General features: G+C 45.3%; 2 protein-coding genes across 2 annotated transcripts in view; both read right to left on the bottom strand.

The window, feature by feature from the left end:
• LOC133471061 (microtubule-actin cross-linking factor 1-like) overlaps positions 1–12,650 on the bottom strand; it is a 137,127-nt gene that overhangs the window by 81,890 nt on the left and 42,587 nt on the right. Inside the window, 7 exon segments of the mRNA XM_061760230.1 lie at positions 371–483; positions 661–827; positions 6,276–6,368; positions 6,462–6,539; positions 7,354–7,467; positions 8,417–8,506; positions 11,245–11,306. Coding sequence (XP_061616214.1) covers positions 371–483; positions 661–827; positions 6,276–6,368; positions 6,462–6,539; positions 7,354–7,467; positions 8,417–8,506; positions 11,245–11,306 — 717 coding nt within the window.
• On the bottom strand, positions 837–5,062 carry LOC133471066 (uncharacterized). The gene has a single exon (XM_061760241.1). It carries the CDS (start codon positions 3,353–3,355, stop codon positions 2,174–2,176), a length of 1,182 nt encoding a protein of 393 aa, XP_061616225.1. The 5' UTR covers positions 3,356–5,062; the 3' UTR covers positions 837–2,173.

Genomic DNA, 12,650 nt, shown 5'->3' with positions numbered 1-12,650 from the left:
AACATTTCAAAAAGATTTAGTACGTTAAGAAAGACATTAGAAATTACAATAAAATTAGGATTCAATTTGAATTCAATGAAAAAAAAAATTGAAAGCTTACAAATGTAATTATGCTTAATTAAGAATGACAAGAAATAAAATAAGTCAAAATTGATGTTTTTGCCAATAGGGGGCGTAGCCAGCCGTTCGCTCAATTGGCACCAGAAGGTAACCAATCACAGACTTTCTGGTTATGCTTATAAACAAATTTGAAAGGCCCAAAACTATTGGAAAACTAACTTTTCCATGCTAAAAGTCATTCCTGTTAGTCAAAGGTGTTCTTTTCTCCGTAGCTTCCTAGCAAAGCGTCAGCCCCCCCCCCCGTCCTCACCCTCGGCGTCCAGCAGTCTGGTCACCCCGAGCGACTCGGCGATCTCGAAGGCCTGCTCGAGGTTCTCACGGTTGCTCTGCTGCGACACCGCCTCCATGTTGATCAGGTCGGGTCTGGAAAAGAAAAAGAACAAAACATCGTGAGGGAAAGAAGAGCAGCTGTGACTACATTATACACGAGTCCCCCAAAAACACGGCTATGTTGTGCTTTGGGGTGAAATTTCAGGATGAACCTAAAATGAAGCTTTTCTCTTTTTGTGAGTTGTGCAAATGGTTCAAAGTGCCAGCAACCTGTATCTGTGCAGCAGGGCGTTGAACACGCGGCCGTCGCTCCACGACGAGGTGAAGTTGACGCAGCGGAGGCCCGGGTAGCCTTCGGTGGCCTGCTGGCTCCAAAGCAGCAGCTTCTCCTTGGCGGTGAGGTCGCCCGACTCGCCGCACACGTAGATCTCGGAAATCTGCGTCGGTAGATAAAGATTTGCGGATGAGAAGAATACCCGACCGCAGAATGCCCAAACCGTTCCCGGGACGCGCGCCGTTTCTTAGCGCCCTTTCCCCCAAGATAGCGGAAGTTGAGGCTTTCCACGCGTTTTTGTCACGGCGTTTTCCGCTATCCGCAGCAGGGCTGCGTCCCCATCTCCCACGAATAGCCGAGGTTTACGACATTCTGACTATCACTCAAGTAAAAGCGCCATTTAGGTACCCCGACGGAGGTGTTTTTTTGTTTAAGCTTTCCTGACTTTTGCCAGAAAAATGCAAATAAAACGACGTGACGAATGTGTACCGCAGTGTACGTTTGGCGTTAAATCCTGAACAGAAAACTGCTCCCAACAACGGGGTGCTGAAAAGTGGAATGTTGGATATTCTGGGACCTTTTACAAAGGAAACGCCCAAAAATGAGCCTGAGTGCTTTGTGGAAACAGGGCTAGAGCCTGGAACCTTCTGTTTTGACGTCATCCTTTGTATACCCAGCTGGGACACGCTATAAGATATCGTATGTGTGGTTGCTGTGGTACCACACTAGTATCTCTCACGACGGGGTGTGTGTAGCCAACTCAACTGCTCGCGGTTCATTCGGAACTTGATTGTCACAAATAATTGTTGTTTGCTGATACTGTTCGTTTGAGCCCTCCATCAGGTCAACAGAACCTCCAAAATGGGAACAGACTCAGCAGTGACTCAGCAAAGAGTACCTAGCGTCCACCTGGCAGCTACGCAGCACATTTGCGCACCGCCTGATCCCTGCAGAGAAGCGTCAAGTGGACACATTCACAGGCTTCTAAACTTGATGCACAGTGTTGTAAACATTCGTTCTTGACAAGACAAAAAGGTCACAGACAGCAATAAGAAATGGCAAGAAGCTCTGTGCCGCCTTGATTACATTCTCGGGACTGAGGCAGGAAACCCAAAGCCACTGTGCCTTTCTTTGGAGAGCTGATTACACACGTAGTATATTGGAGGCTACAACGGTCACCCACTCAGAAGCCCGTTTCTATACAAAGATGCAAATATGTTCAAATGTAAATAGCTTAGGTGCCCCCAACAAAGTCAGAAATTGCACAATAGTAGGAGTCCATTTCTGTCCCTCCAGGTACGATGAAGACTCGAGTAATACCGATTGTTGCTTAGCACCCCGCCCGCCCCAGCAACAAGCACAGAATCAAATTGGCGCAGAAATGCGTCAGCGTTTGGGGTCTCTTTCTGGTTTGGGGTGTATCCCGTTCTTTCCAGAAACATTTTTGGGTAGCTCCCCATTGAGAAGTCCTTGTACACTACACAAAAGTCAAAGAATAAAATAAATGCATCAACGATGTGTTTTTTTGTTTGTTTTTACAGTGGCATTACACCCTTCCAGAAGCAGTTCTCTCTCAAAAAGATCTGCGCTAACCTGCGCCAGGTGGCCGTCAGCGGCCTGCTGCGACGCCTGCGGACTCTCCGCCATCGCGTCCAGTCTCTCCGACGAGCTACTGGTTAGCGTCTGCCAGTCCGCACGGCTGGGAGTGGTGACGAGAGTTTCCGGCGAGGTCAGCGGCAGGTCGCTGGCGTAGCCCGACTCCGAGAGAAAGCATCGCTCTCGCTCTCGCGCTCGACTCGGCGTGTCCGACGCTAGGCCTTTGCCGGCGAGATCGTCCGGCATCCGGGTTCGGTCGAAGGCATCCTCGTCGGCGTCTCCTTCGTCCTCTGATAGTTGGACTTTGAGACTGTTTCCCGGAAACGGAGCGGCAGGCTCTCTATGCACCTCCACCTCGTGTTCACTTTCAGCCCTCCATGCCGGAGAGCCGTAGTCACTGGGGTACACCGTCCTCACCACGCAGAGCTTACCATCTACCTCTCTGATATGGACCACGCTGTTGTATTCGCCTACAGACGGCATTACCTTTAATGTCTCTCCTGCCCGTCTTTTTAGCCTTTCACCTAAAGTCATCTCACACTTGTTTGCTTTATCGTCTTCCAATATGCAAGGTGTCTCCAAGACCCCGTGGATTTTCTCACGCACACGGCAGACCCTCCCCCCTCCCGGAGTGGTGGTACTGCTCAGAGGTGGTGCCGTGTAGGCCGGGCTGGCGGCGGTTGTTTGGCCGGGGATGTCGGAGACGTCAACGATGGCACTGACAGCGTCGTCTTCTCCGGGGAGGCAGAAAACTCCTCTCCAGGCCGGACTGAGTTTAGGGGTATGCTGAGCTTTGGGAATTCCAGGGCCTAGAAGACTACCGGCGGGAGACTTTGCAGAGTCCGGAGAGCGCATACTGCGATGTTCCAACTTGGACACCATTAGATGAGAGCTCGGTCCACTGCTCGAGTCCAAAGTTCCTACAAAAGAAGGCTTTGTCTCGATGGCTTGAGGCTCACCTCCTACATCGGCATTCCTGTTTGTCCTTCCCTTGTGCCTTCGCCTGAAACGTAGCCGCCTCTTGGATGACAGCGGCGGGCCTCTAACCAGTTCAGCATCTCCTGGAGCCCTGACACAACCCATTGAGTTCCCCATCGCCTTGTCTTCAGTCCCAGCAGAAAATGTATATTTTTTCAAGTTGTGTGACTGCAAAATCCCATGAAAGGGAACTCTGGGGAGGAAGGACTCAGGTTGGTCTTACTCCCAAAGTTAGAAAATACAGATCCCATTTCACAGGACTTGACAAACAATACAGATGCTATAAGCTATCTCTGGGAAAGAGGGAGAAAGAACCTTATTCCGAGGTCGATAAATGATTCAGTTACATCTTCACCCCCGCCCTGGTCCATCTTTAACTCTCGCTTACTTGCTCATCTAGTCAGAGCGCCAGTCCGAAAAAGAGCATACACATGCTACACGTGCATTGCTCTATTTTCTTTTTCTTCTGTGAACATTCAAGGGCACACGGACGCAGCAGAGACGTGCGGAGGAGGGAGAAACATGCGCGTGGAGTCCAGCGAGTGATTTATCAGAAGGCTACTTGGCAGGCGAGGCGGTAAGTGCCACGAGACCGCGTGTCATCAGAAAAGTGCAGCGTAATCCGGGGCATCCATAGAGCGATTCAACAGTCTTCACTCATGGCAGTTAGATAACACATGTTGCAAGTCCTCGAATGAAGGATTCCTTCCCTCTACTGCAGCGGCGTCGGTCGTTTCTGGGGGAATTCTAATCCGCTAGCCCCGGCGGAAGAGCTATTAAAGAGGCGACGCGGTCGATGTCTTGCGTGGTGAATGAAAGCTCCGAGGCTGCACAGAGTCCGGACTGGCTGAAAGGGAGACACACAGAGCGCAGCCAGCCAATGCAAACGCAGAATGCAGCCAGGCTCGGCCAATCTTCTCGCGGCTTGCTGGATTGTTGGGATCGGCTTCGTCGGTCACGTGAGCTGCAGGTTTTACAGACGTCAAAACATTGCAGCTACTAATTCCTGTCAGGCGCGTCATCCTGTGGAATCATCTCTGTTCCTTGACGTAAGCTGCGGAGAAATGGCTTAGCATCACACGGCACTGAAAAACTAATGTCATCCACGCCAAGGAGTATCTTCAGTATCGTCGGCCGTAAAGATTTGTCAAAGGTGCAGGGTGACGGCGCAACGAGCCTCCGGCTGTCCTTGCCCCCCGGAGGGGAGGTTTATCTGTGGCGATGGCTCCTCGCTGCGTCCAATTAGGACGAGGCATCCGGACAGAAGTCAAGCTCCTGAGATAATCCAGACGCAGTTGACGGAGTCAGATCTCGATATTCAGCATCCGTTGCCGGGGAAGAATGGAAGTTCGCCCGATTCACAGGGCGTCTCCTCCTCAAGAGAAGCTAGTCCGATCGACGCGATGGTGTCGTCGTGTAGTCAGTCAGCTCCTCCTTTTTTTTTTTTTTTTTTCCCTCAGCCTGTTGATGAAGGCGAGCCAGCCTGGATGCCCGCCTGGATGCGGCTCCCACCTTCTGCTTGCTTTATCCCTCGCTAGCTTGCCAGCAGAGGAAAAGCTTTTTTATCTCCCGGCTGCCGCTGCAGCTTCCCTTCACGCTCTCTCCTCCGCTCTCTCGCTTTCTCACATACAAACCGACCCTCCCTCTCTCTGCCTTGCTCACTCCTCCTCCTCCTTTGCACTTTCTTGTTGTTGCTCTCTTCCTCCTCCTTGCTCGCTCATTTAACTGTTAGCGGACCAGATGCACACGCCAGAGCTGAATGCTGCATTGAATTAACCAAAAGAGAAAAATGGTAGACACTAAATCCTGTAAAACTCGATTTTAAAAATTGGATGCGGTCTCTATATCGCTATCGTTTCTGTGGGTCTGGAAGATAAATGGGTTGACTGTACACCATGAGGTCTTCTTTCAAGGGCCAGATGAAGGCTTTGAAAAACCCACTTTTGCTCATGCGACACGTGACCCGCTGCATCAGTGCCTGGCGCTAAGAGGATTGCTAGCGCCGCCGCAACATTCTCAGGCCACGGTAAGTAGCGACAATCTGTCAAAAAGCACCGAACGCAACGGAGGTCTGCATATACTGGAAAAAGCTCCTTGATTCCTGAAGCTTTCATGCCCTCATTAGCTCCGCTCCATGCTAGTAGCTTCAACGATAACCACGCCCACACTTGTGATCAATTATTTAGCTGCTACTTTGTCAATAAGGACTGATACACAGTGCAGCCTTTCATTTTGCATTTCAAATGGCTCAAAGATGTCAAACTATTGTGCGCCAGCAGGCTGGACTGAGTACCTTGAATTCACCATGAATGATTCCGGAATGTTGTTTTCAAGCTTGTGACCTCATGAATATTCATTTGGATGATGAAATGTGATGGCCAAAGACAAAATGCTGTTGTTTTTCCTTTTTAATGATTTATCATTTCTTTCCATTTATTGACATAACATGGAGTGGCTCACGTTGCACGAATTGTTGGCGCACCAAAGAAAGAATCCTCATTTAGTTAACCTGAATATGACAAGCGTCAGTTACGACCCACATGCTTTTATAATTAGCTCGCGATCCAAGCGCTGTTCGAGTTCTCCACAAGCGGACTGGCTGACAACCGGGGTCCCGCACAACCTTGCGAGATACAAGCAACTGGTGCCGCGTCACGTTCATGCCGCTGCTTTGCCAGGATGTTTCTGGAGCAACCCGGGCGCCACTGTTACCACCTGGACAGTGAGGCCATTAGAAGCTTCGGGACAACGCCACAGCGGCGAGTGGTACGCGAGCAATTTTTGTGCAATTTAGCAAGATTGCAAAAACTATGATGTTCTATTTCAATTTACTTTGTGTGCGTCAGGTTTGCACGATTAAACATGATTACCGTATTATTAGTATTTAACAGGAGGTCTTTAATGGCCTTCAAAGGTTGGTGAAAGGCCGATCCATCACAAATCATCTCATCGTAAAGTTATGATGACATGGTTGCAATTAAGTCTTACGATGATAATTAAGCACATGCACAGACTGGCGGGAAGCGTCGGCACAGACCTGGAAGTGGAGGATGATGGTCCAGATGAGCCCCAGCGTAAGCTTGGGGTTCCCGTCGGTGATGTCATCGTTGCGGATGTTGACGAGTTTGACCTGAAAGGCGGCGGAAAGACACTTTCTATTAAAAAAAATAAGTATCCCGTGAATCAAGAGTTTGAAGACTTGAGGAGGACGAGACCACCGTACTTGTCTTTGTTTAAGGAAGTCCAGAGCTATTTGGACATTTTGCAGTCGATGGAATCTCATGCGGCCCTTCTCTCTGGGCTGCAACACACAAAGGGAGAAGAAAAGTGAGGAAAGCAGGAAGGAGAGGAAAAGAACGAGTTCAAGCGGCGGTGGGCGTGAACGCTCCGGTTCCAAAGACATGCGGACCGCGACGGCCACACACAAGCCAAAACCAAAATTAGAAAGTGACAAATTGCCTGCCAAATTCATACAAGATTAGTCAACACGTGAGCAAAATCGTTTTGGGGAGTGTACACAACCAAATCGGTAACTGTATTTCAATTCCTTGAAAGTCAAAACAAAAAAAATTGCTGTTGAGCATTTAAAAGCCTAAACGCCGTTTTCTTCTTAACCTTAAATTTTAAAAAATCAAATCATCACTAACTACATAAACGTAAGACAAATCAATCCATTTAAAAATAATGGAAGTTAAATACGAGTACTAGCCAGCCACGCTGACACTTAAATTAGTGGTGCCTTGAGATACGAGTTTAATTGGTTGCGTGAACGCGCTTGAAACTCAAACCACAAATCACTGAAATGATTTCAAATGCTTTTAAGTTTGGTCAGCCTCCCAAAGAAAAGAGGAAACACGTTTTCAAAGGCAAAGCTATGAGTTTGTTTGAAATCTCTTTGTTTGTGTTTAGTTTGGCAGTAAACGTCAAGTGGGCGTGGCAACAAACAGCACTTGAGTTCACTGCCACCAGTCTGAAATGCATCTTTTATCCTAATTTGTATTTTCTTGTGTCATTCTAATGAAGCGCTTCGTGATCGCTCATTGGCTGTTATCCACACTCATGCAGCCCCACAGCGCCACCTAGAGGGTGGCGGCGCCCTGCAGTCGGGGACCTACTCCCTGAGCTCCTTCCTCCTCCTCCTCATCATCCTCATCCTCCACCGCCAGCGGGATGAGAGGAGGCGCGCGTGCGGCGTACGCCCTTTTCAGGAAGGGGATGCTTCTGGGTCGCTACGGTAACAGCAAGGGGAAGGAGGGAGGGAACGGGGGGATAAAAAGAGAAGAGGCGAGAGGATGAAGGAACAAATCATTCCGAAGCGGACGGGAGACGGACACAAAAGCTAACCTGACCGCTCGGCATCCTCCAAATGCAAAATGATTCTCTCACAATCAGCTCACTCGCACCGCGGCGGCAACAGACAAGAATGTGTGAGAGCGTCAGATAGTGGGAGACTGAGTGTAGATGAGATTATGTCAGAGAGAGGGTTGGAGAATAAATGTCACCGAGGGAGTGTGCGCATGAGAGTGTGAGACTACAAGAGTATAAAAAAGTGAGCCTGAGATCACGTGTGCGGTCTAAAGGTTAAATAAGAGTGAAAAATCATAAGAATGTGTGAGTCAAAGAGAATGAGATCATATGAATATGTAAGCATGAAAAAGATGTGACAGTAAGAGTGTTAAGAGTATGGAAAAGTGTGAGAGCAGTAGAGTGTGAGAGTATGGGAACGTGTACGTGTGAGCGATTAGGAGAATGACAACGTGCGTGTGAGTAATGAAGAGTGCGTATGAGAGCATAACACTGAATTAGAGAGTATGAGAAAGGGAACAGTATGAGAATGAGAGTGCGTGTGAGGGTGAGATAGTGTGAGAATATCAGATCGTAAGAGTAGGAATGTGCGAGAGAGTTAGTGTGTGACTATGAATTCGTACAAGTGTGGAAAGTCTGAATGTGTTCGAGAGCATGAGAGTGTGACAAGAAATAATGTGAATGTGAGAGAATGAGTATGAGGGCGAGAGAGTTTGAGAGTATGAGATGGTGTGAGAGTGAAATAGTTCCCCTATTAGCGCATGAATGCATGACACGGTAAGAGCTCATGAGAGAGCATTCCACTAAGTGAATGCGTGTGCAGGAAAGTGAGCGTGCAGCGAGTACGAGATGAGAGAGCGGCGAACGCCATACCAGGGTGACGCCAGAGAGAACCTCCAGCAAGGAGATGAGGTTGTGCCCGTCACGCAGGTCCTCGTAGAGGTCGGCGATGTGCTTCCTCACCTGCGGGAACGACAGCACCACCACAACCACACGTGACATGAGGAATTGCCACTTTTCTGCCTCACTCAAGTCCTGCCGCCGCTCTCCAAACCGGAACGCCCAAGGGCCACGTACTACCGCAGGAGGGGGACAGAGCTTCGCTTTTGCAGCTAAGACTGGGAACTCCGTTTTATTCGTAAGAGCTCAAATCGTGCACTGTGTTGAACACTTAGGAAGAAAAATGGGTTTTCATGTGGATTTTAAAAATGGACAGCGAAGGATGTGCACCAGGTGGTAAAGTGGGCGGAGGCCAGAATAGGAGTTATATGCTCCCGCTTGCGTGTTCCAGTTAAGAGGCGAGTGGTAGCATTCGGAACTAACTGGAGACGTTTGAGAGAAGACTGGCTGGCTCCAAAAGGCCCAGAACTCAAGACATGACACTGGGAAAAACAAGAGAGATGAAATGTGTGTTTTGCGCTCATTTGTGCTCACAAATAAATATATTGTGGGCAGGAAATAAGTATTTCATGTGCACATTATAACTGCATACGTGTCAAACTCAAGGCCCGGGGGCCAGATGCAGCCCGCCACATTATTTTATGTGGCCCGCGAAAGCGAATCATGTTCGTCAACATCCGTGATTTTTGCAAAGATCTGTACCCAAATTGCAAATCTTGAGATATTGCATTTTTCAGTTTTTCTGTTGGACGTAGACGCATGTTTTCACGCTGAGGCCGATACCATGACATCATCAACCAGCGTTATTGCGATTGGTTAGTACGGTCCAAAACTATATTGTCGGGCCAAATTTATACCATCTACCACATATACAGCAAGTATTACGGTACGTCTCCTTGCAGGTCTTTTTGTGGATAATAAGGTGAAAGGAGCTTGAAGGACTGACAGCGGCTTACCGGAACATTCCTCAACATCAATGTTTTCATGAGAGCTGGCTCTCGTTTAGGACGTGTCGCTGACATTTAAACGGAGGCGAAGAGCTCTTTATGGCTTTGGGCAAATGTTGCTTAATTGTCTGCTGTCACTTTTATTAGCTCTGATGAGTCACTCCGCTTCCAAGCAATTCGAGGAGATTGAAACCCAACTTCCACTTCTACTGGATTTGCATGCACACACTTGTGCAGCGGAAACATTCACCCTACGGTGTGTGTATATTTGCAACACATTGAGCAAACTGGAGACGATGATGTCACTCAGCCGGAAGGTGGAGGCTGGCCAGCTTTCTGTGCTTCAGTGTCGACGTTTGGAGGCTTTGGATGAGTTTCTGTAGCCTTTGCTTCTTTATTTTCTTGGATTGTTGAATAATTTATTATTCTTGTGTTGCAGATGGCTGTGCTTTTATTTTTGTCAGTGAAAAGTCCCCCCCCCCCCCCCCCCCCCCAACTTTCCCCAAAAAAAGAAAAGTTTAATGCAAGAAGAAGTTCAAAGACAAAACAACCAATCAGCTGCTTGCCACAGCCACCTCTAGGGGGCATAAGTGCACACTATCTGGGGGTTACTGAGGTATATGTGATTAGCCAACATTATAGTCATCATTGTTTTATTTAGATTGAACACCTTTTAATCTACTGTTTTACTTTACAATATATTTTAATTAACAGTATATGAATTGAGTTCAATCCTTGGATTGAGTTGGATCCTAGCAATTCATGTATTATAATTTAGATAATTGAAATTATTTCATGGTTTTACTTTCATTTATTGCTTTCCTGATTTTTCTAGATTTGAATTGCTTAATTCTTGAAAGTACATCAGAATTGAATACATTTTAGTTTCATTTTAATTGACTGCTTTTATTATTTTTGAATTAGATTTTGTTTATTCTATATATTAGAATAATAAATTATAGCTTTATTCTAATTTATTACTTTTAATGGTTTATTTTTTAAATTAGATATATACTGTATATGTATATTTGAGTCACCTTTTTTTTTTTTTTGCTATTTTTCCTTCTATCCCAACTGTCGTTTGTTTATTTTTTCCTTCTCTTTTAGTCCATAGAGTATGACAATATTTATTTTTAAAATTGCAAATGCATAGCAACATCCCAGCACTCACTTAAAAAAAGCTCAGTCATGCTAACTGCTGTTTGGTGGTCTGTGACCTACATTGGCACGCTAGCTCGCCGATATTGACTTGCGGGACTGTCAGCACACTTGCCTCACAGTTTACAGTTACGGGGTCGGACGGACGCTTCGTTCAACGGTCTTGTGACACGGACACCCTGCATGCCGTTCCTCTCCACCGCCAGCTCGTGTGCGTGTCGTGCAAGGTTACACATTGCACTTGACAGCTGTGGCACAAGCAGCAGAGCACGTGTTAATGTGCTACGTGCTACCAGCTGTCGGTAACACTGAATCTCGTTGAATTCGACTGTGTGCCTAATAAAGCGGCCGGTGAGCGGGCTAGTCCACGTACAGCAAACGGCCATATTGACGGCGGTTCGGGACCGAGACCTGCCGCCAATAGCTAAAAACCAAAAGTCACATCCCTCCTGAAAATGTCGGGGAACCTCAGGATTATTTTGTCAATTTTAAAAATTCAAGGAAAAAAAAAAAAAAAAATCTAATATTTGTCAAATGACAACAATCATCTGAAAATTATGTGATGGGCCCCGATTTGTATATCGGACGGAGCTTTGGTGCCATTTTGTGGCATCTTAGCAGGTTTGATAAAGAGCCCAGAATAAAGCGCGATTACGTGACTGGTGAACGGCGATCGCGCATGCGGGATGAGTGTACCTTGATGAGGTGCTTGTTGACCCACTTTGTGAAGGTCTTCTTCTGCACTCTGTCGCGCTCGTCTGGAGGGAATCGAGAGAGGAGGAGAGTTAACGACATCATCCGAAACATTTTCTTTCATTCTGCCGTTGGTTGGATTTGCCCTCAGTCGCCACACACATACACAAACATCTTTTCTGGTCAATTTGCGGGATTCGGGAAGAGCTTGCATTGTGGATAATGGACAGTAATTGTTTTTGCTCACACGCTTGAGTAGCACATTGTAGCGTTCACTCTGCCAAGTCACACGTAAGACTCAAGACAGCGTGAGGTCACATGTCCATCAGTGACCACGCATAGATCAGCCCACTTTTAAGATTGTGACCTCAGCCAAGGAAGTTTGCTGGCTTAACTGGTTTGTGTAAAAATAAAATAAAATGTTGGTGTAGGTCTGGTATTATTATTTTATATTTTTTTTTGAATAATTGTCCTGTAATTAGCTACATGAAGATTTGGGCAGCAACGATAAATTGAATATATAATAATTCGATTACAAAAAAGGTCAAAGCAAAATTGATAGAATAATCGATTCAAATACTATTGAATAGCTACAGCACCAGTTGCAATGCTTCCAAACTTAGCAATGAGCCAACACAAAAAAAAAAAAAAAAAAAAAAAAAAAACAGCACAAGCAGCTTTTTTATATTTTTTTAATCACGTTTTCTTCACTTAAATATTTAAGTGAAGAAACTTCACATTATTTCATTATTGGTTATTCTACTATTTTATTGTTTTTAGTATTTTATTTAACATTTTACTTATTTTTACTTTATTTTACTCATGTATTATTTTAAGATAATGTATTTGTATTTTTAAAGAGCTACTGAACATTTGTACATGTTCCAAAAAAAAAAAAAAAAAAAACATTATCATTATTGTACTTTCATACGTCTTTTACTTATTAATTTTTATTTATCTTATTTGTCATAGTAAATTTAATTTATTATTATTAATTTGAATGTATTATTATATATTAAAGTCTATTGACCATTTGTACATTTACCCAAAACAATAATACTACATTACTACTACTAATCATCATCATCATCATTTATTTACATTTGTTATTTTATGTATTTTTTTTATTTATTTTATGTAACTTTTGTTATTCAACATTTGCAAATAAAGTTTATAATGGGGGTTGAATAATAAAAAGGTAATAATAAAATTGTTTTTTTAACTTTTAAAATTGCATTTTGTGTTTACTTGTGTTGTCTTTGACGAATTAAATTTGTTTGATGATGGGAAACTTAAGTGTGACAAGAAAATAAGGGGGCAAACACTTTCATATCACTGTACGTAGAAATATTTATTTACATATTTTATTCCCTCTCTTTTGTGATTATCTCTTTGCTTTATATAAAAAC

The sequence above is a fragment of the Phyllopteryx taeniolatus genome, chromosome 21, assembly GCF_024500385.1.
Source record: "Phyllopteryx taeniolatus isolate TA_2022b chromosome 21, UOR_Ptae_1.2, whole genome shotgun sequence".
In the NCBI taxonomy this organism is placed as follows: domain Eukaryota; kingdom Metazoa; phylum Chordata; class Actinopteri; order Syngnathiformes; family Syngnathidae; genus Phyllopteryx; species Phyllopteryx taeniolatus.
This window is presented reverse-complemented; position numbering and strand designations above follow the sequence as displayed.